The sequence below is a fragment of the Kryptolebias marmoratus genome, linkage group LG1, assembly GCF_001649575.2.
Source record: "Kryptolebias marmoratus isolate JLee-2015 linkage group LG1, ASM164957v2, whole genome shotgun sequence".
Lineage (NCBI taxonomy): Eukaryota > Metazoa > Chordata > Actinopteri > Cyprinodontiformes > Rivulidae > Kryptolebias > Kryptolebias marmoratus.
The window spans coordinates 34637619-34643718 of NC_051430.1; the positions used below are offsets into that span (position 1 = coordinate 34637619).

The 6100-nt window shown below is 45.1% G+C and overlaps 1 protein-coding gene across 1 annotated transcript in view; it reads left to right on the forward strand.

Annotated features, from left to right (window-relative positions):
* arid2 (AT rich interactive domain 2 (ARID, RFX-like)) overlaps positions 1-6100 on the forward strand; it is a 29738-nt gene that overhangs the window by 1386 nt on the left and 22252 nt on the right. The window contains exon 4 of the mRNA XM_017431590.3: positions 353-450. Coding sequence (XP_017287079.1) covers positions 353-450 — 98 coding nt within the window. The remainder of the gene's footprint in view (positions 1-352; positions 451-6100) is intronic.

Consider the following 6100-nt stretch of genomic DNA (forward strand, 5'->3'; position numbering starts at 1 on the left):
CCTTTTTTTAACTCGAAGCCGAACTGGGTGAACGGCTCGCGCTAGCTTCCCGGCTAACTAGCTTAAAACTAACAGTACCGTCCTGCTGTGGCGGCTCACTTCTTATTAATGTGTCAAATTTGAAACGTGCAGACAATTAAGCGTTACTCAGGCTACTCCGGGCGGGACTAGTTAACGTTTTCCACCAGGTTTGTGTAGTTCATTTTAATTTTTTTGACCATTTTTCCGCAGTTTGCCGAACTTTTCTGGTAATGTTGGGGTAACCTGTAGCAGAGCTGTAACCCCTCTTGTTTGTGTTGTCGTTGCCGGTGTTTCCTAAGCCTAACCAATCTTTTATCTCTCTCCCTGACAGGTTTCAGACAAAAACCAGTGGGCTGAGCTGGGAGAGGAGTTCAACTTTCCCAGGAGTTGTTCCAACGCCGCATTCGCTTTAAAGCAGTACTACCTGCGGTGAGTAGCTCCTCTCAGGTAGCATGTGGGAAGTGTTTACAAACGTGGAGGTGCAGGATTTAGGCTCTGCTGCTCTGAGGACGTGTGGATGTAGCTGTATCCCCTCTTTGTTGTTGTTGTTGATCAGATCTGACTAATATCACACACTGGCTGCAGAGGCAGCTGCCATGAGGAGTTTGTGGTAAAGCCTCCCCCCCTTCCTTTAAGACAGCAGCTGGCATTTGTGGTTTTCAGTGTCGTTGCTTCCTCTGTTCTCCTTTCTCGAACGCACACACGGGCGACGATTGCTCCCATCGTGAGCACCTGCCCTGCAGAGATCGTGGCGGCGGCTGCGTTTATTTCTGTAGACTTTGTGAAAGTCGGAGCTCCCCGGGGCAACACGTCCTGGAGTAAGCTGTGGTCTGTTTTTGTGTGTGTGACTCGAGTTGCTGCTTCTTTTTATCGTTTTCTCCCCAAGTTTGGAGCATAAACACCGAAGCGCTGGGATTCTTCTGTTCTGTTTGGATTCAGATCTCGCGCCGCAGCTCGGCATCCCTGCGCCGTAACTTTTTAGCAGTAGGAAAAAATGGCACCCACAGATGACAACGGGGTTGTGTATTTATTTATTTATTTAATTGGCAAACCAATTACCCTGCAGCAGACACATCACGGAAAGTTGAACTTTTTGGCATTTTGCTATCCTCCCCTATAGATTTCGACACAACTGCAGAACTTCTTTTGTTTGTTTACCTCCAAACATTCAACATTCAAACTGTCTAAACTGCCCGAAACTTTACCAAACTCTTCTGATTCCTGCAAGCTCGACACTTATACACTTTACTCATAAAAACGTGCACATTTTTGTCCTCTTTCATGCATTGCTTCACTGCTGTAGGAGTTGTTGCTTTCTCTCAAACCCGAACTCCCATAACCTCCCATCGTGTCCGAACTCTGAATTTTAGCTCGTCACTTCAGACGCGCAAAAACTGGCGTATGTGTTGACCTTGTGCTCAAAGTTTTGGTAAATTTTGGTTCTTTTTACATCAAAGGGGTGCCGTTTAGTCGTCTTAGATCAATACAAACAAAAGTCCCAAATTGCGGTGAGGCTTTAGAGGAGGAAGTTGGTGGATGTTGGGGTTTTTGGGGCCGTGCCGTTGGTAGTTTTCTTGTCGGAGAGGTCAGATGACGGACGCAGCAGCAGCAGTTTAGGCTCTTCCTCCTGACAGAAATAGTTGTGAGCTGCGTTTGTTAGTTCCTGTGGCGTGATCGTAACCTAAACATCGATTCACGTAGCACGGATTAGTTTTAGATTACAAATAGAGACAAGTTTCATCAGTATTGTGACGTGTTGCGTTAAAGGATGCATCAGATTCTGATTGTTGTCGTTATCTCTATGCTGGAAGTCACGCCGTGCGTCCCGTTGGAAGGACGCCGGGCACCCAGGCTCGTCTTTGAGGCCGGTAACAGAGAGGCTTTCCTCGCCTGCCGAGGAGAGCCGGAGATCTTTATTTATTTATTTTTAAACCTCCAGTGAAAGTGGCTGAACAGAGGGACCGCCGGCGAGGAGGTCTGAGGCGGCGAGTCACTCCGGGACACTTGAGCTGGGCGGATGTTTGCTAACTTCAGGTTAACCCTGATTATCTAGTTGAATGGCCACCCATAGCCGCTGTTTAAGGTTCTTTTTCTGTAAATAAGCCAGCAGCCACAGGAACAAACGCTCGTGTTTTTGAAGCTGGCGATCGGACGCGGCTTTTAAACGAGAAGCCCGTTGGCGTGGTAGAGCTCCCCATCGCTCCGGTACCGCCTGTTGAACCGGGTTCTCGATGTGATCGTGATGTGGCGCTCCTTGGCCCGCTTCAGTTGCAAGGCTGAAGTAAAAAGTTTGCTTTTTTACGTCATCGGTTCCCAACGGAGAACACGAAGTCGGGGGTCCTAAGGTGGTCCTAAAAGTTGTTACCCATTCTGGCAAAATGAGTTAAAATATTGATATTTGCGTTAAAAATTAGCCCACAAAGACACCAGCTAGCAATGGCTTTCAGTCGGAAACATTCCTTTGTCTTATAACCCGTTTTTTCCCTCTGTCGGCTGCTGTAGCGCCAGGAAATCCCTTCGTGTAACGTTTGGCCTCATTGTGAAGCTTGGCTGGAATTCCTCTCCAGACCAATAAAAATCAACGTTTTTAAAACTGGCTGTAATTGCCAAATTTTCAAATTTTAAGTCAAGGAATTTTAAAATAACCAAATCGCCAAAAAATTCCCAATAGCGACTCGCTTTGCCAGAAGACTTGGGGTCGGACGTCTTTGCTGCTTTCGTTTTTTGGGGTCAGGAGGTAAAATGTGTTCCTAAAGGTTTTAGAGGAATGACCGAGGAGTTATCGGACCTTTCTGCCTTAAAGACTAGTCCGAGATAACAGAATCTGTGCTTTTCATTTTATTTTTTAACTTCGATGATATTTGTGTCCTTTTAATTAAGAACTTGGGCGCGTTTGTTTACTTACAGTAACAGCCGAAGTGACTGAAAACAGGTCCACAATGCCGTTTGGGTTGAGCTGAAACGGTAAACTGGCCCGTTGTCTTTACGGCGCCATTTTTGACCTCCAGGGTTAAATCTGGACATCTCTGTTCACCTACAGCCGGCCCGATACTCGACTCGAGCTTCTGCTTCGTCTTCCGCTCGTTCGGCCGAGTGCTCTGTTTACATTGAGTGCGTACCCGCATTTCAGAACCCCACGTCACCATATCTGGCAAAGCTACTGACGTGAACGGCTTTAAAACTGCACCCGTTTGGGTAAACTCCTTTAACGTAGGAGTTTGTAGTTTGCAGTGAGCGTCCTTTAATGAGACGAGTGCTGCTGAACGTCTTAAACATCCCCGCAAACGGAGTCCCTTTCATTTTTTGTCCAGCTCGTTCAGAAAGCTCTAAATACACGATTTCCCCTCCTCCAAACTGTTGGACCCACAGAGCCAAATCAGGTGACCCAGACACCCCCCCCCCATTCAAGCTTCAAGCTGCTCTTTCCTCGTGGTTCTGTCGCGAACGAGCAGACCGGCGATCTGAAGAGGGTGTTTTCATTTATCGTCGTAATGGAAGCAGAAATAAGGCTTTTAACTCCGCTCTCAGTTCTATAAAAAGCAATAAGAATTAAAGGGGTAACGCGTGAATAGTTCATGTCTTACTCACTGTAGATTCCTTTTTTAAAAGAGTTCAACTTGGAGAAAAGGTTTAAGTTTTACAGTTAGTCCGAACGTTGCCAAATGCTGTTATTTAAACGTAGAAACCTGCGGTTATTTGTAAGACTTCCTGTAAAGTCTAGGATCTGGAATATGATTAAATAATAATAATAAACAATAACCCTGTGATGCAGAAATAACTGGGTTAAATAAGTGTTTGCATGAATTGTGGTGAAACTTTGGAGTCGTTTTTAAGATGACATAATCTGCTGTGAAAGTGGGTCCACTCGGACCGCGTCGATGAGCTAAAGGCTAGTCTGAGCGCAGCCAGCCTTGCTGAAAGTAACTGTGTGACTCCGTGGAAGCGGCTGAATGTGAAACCGGCTGCGTTCGGACGAGCGTCGAATCAAAACTCCAAACCAAGTTTGTTCACAAAGCCATCTGCTGCAGGTAGGATAGTTGTTCTCCACAGACTGTCCCACAGTGAAAGCAGGTGTTGTTTCGTGTAACATAGGGTCCCCAACCTGTGGCTCTGGGGCCACATGCGTCCCCCTCTGGTGTCTCTTTGCAGCTTTGACCAAAACTTAACCTAGAAATTAATATTATTTAATGTCATAAAGGCAAAGAAAAAGTCTAGTTTTCGCAGATTTGACCAAACTCATCGATCAGTTTGTGTTTGTAGTCTATTAGGTGGTAAAAAACTTCTTTAAAAAATAAAAAATTTAGTTTTAAACTGTTACAGTCTGAGTCACTGAAAAGAGACATTTTGCAAAAATAAAAATGGCCAAACGTGGCGAGGAATTCAGCGAGTCGCCATTAACTGATCTGTTTATTAAAAAACAAGTATATGTTTTATTATTTCTAAAAGAAACACTTACACGGGACTGCTTAGTTCAGGGTTTAAAATTTGAGTTGTTGTTTTTATTCAAAGCCTGTTTTTGCGGCTCACCACTTTGTTCCTTTTTTTGTTTTTTAAAGCTATGAAATTAAAAAAAATGATTTCTAAAGGGTGTCCCTGAGCTGGTGTTTCAAACGCTGAACTGCTGCTCGACCTCACACCCCGGGCGTTTTCACACCTCGCACCATCGTTGCCCAGCTTCCTGCGTCCTCCCGCTCCTCTGAAACATCTGGATGGAGGCGGCTGCGTTTTTATTATTCCTCTGCCTCGTTTTGCAGTGAAGCATTTGAACCGGTGTCTTTTTCCTTCCCCCCCTCACACGGAGCGAGACGTTTTAACACAATAAGAGTGGTAAAAGAAAACTTGTTATCACAGATAACATCTGAAAGCTCTCCAGACTTTGTGTTTTGGGTCCGTCTGTAATTCGACCTGGCCCGGAGCGGCGTGGGCCAACGCTGATAGCGTAATCTTCTCCTCTCAGCTTCCTCCGCTAACAAGCAGATGGACAGATCGGCCTAATGCTCGACAATCTGGCTTTAGTGCTTTATAACAGAGACGATGCGTTCAGTGTCTGTTTCCTCCACGGTGCTGGATGAATAAACTCTGCAACAAGTTTGGCGTAAAGATATTAACCCGAGGACTTCTTTTTGTTTATTCATTCACGAGCGTGGCGCTGTGGTCGTTACGATGATTAAAAGATGACAGATTCCCTGAATCGTTAGCATCCGATGTATGTTCCCGACAGGCAGTCTGTTGTGATCGTACAAAAGATCTGAATTTATGTCAAATCTGACCCTTTGACTCTCAGTTTAAAACCGATTTTTGTGTATTTTAAAGGTCCAGCGTTACTAGAAAGGTTGCAGCTTTTCATGCCGGAATATGTTTTGCAATCAGCAGAGTTATAGCCATTTCTGTTGGCTGTGGTGGCCATCTTTAATTGGGTCGGCCCCCCGAAATGCTAATCGTTCACCGACGCACACGCGGCGATTCTTTCCTGAAAGTTTCGTTAAAATCCATCCATAGATTCAGGAGATATTTTGATAACACACAACTGTCCACCTTTTGCCTTTCCGCAGCGGGCGGTAAACGCGGCTGATCCCGAACGTTTTCTCCTCACAGAACGGAAAGCAGAAAAAGTAAAAACCGAGCGTTTAAACAGCTGCTCCTCTTCCATGTCTCGTTCATGTCAGCTTGGCGTAGATTTGATGGCAAAACGTAAGAAAACATGTTTTTGTCCCCGTTTGGAGTCAGAAGATTCATTTTTTTGAACCCTCGAGTGTTTGAATGTTCGGTGAGCTTGTTTAGAAAGTAACACAGGACAGTCTGTGTTTAAACACGCCCTTCAAAATAAGAGACACCACAGATATAAAGTGCACAAAGAAACGCTGAATCAGTGGGAGCCCTGAGCCTGTTGCTAAAAGTAGCAAAGGGCTAGTTTTTTTAATAAAACCTAATAAAGGTAAATCCAACGTGTCCTCGCAGCTTTGTTAGCTGCGTTATCAACATGAATAACAGCCTCTCCTCCTCCTGATGTTCTCTGTGTTTAAACACGCCCTTCAAAATAAGAGACACCACAAATATAAAGAGTACTGTACTGGTCCGC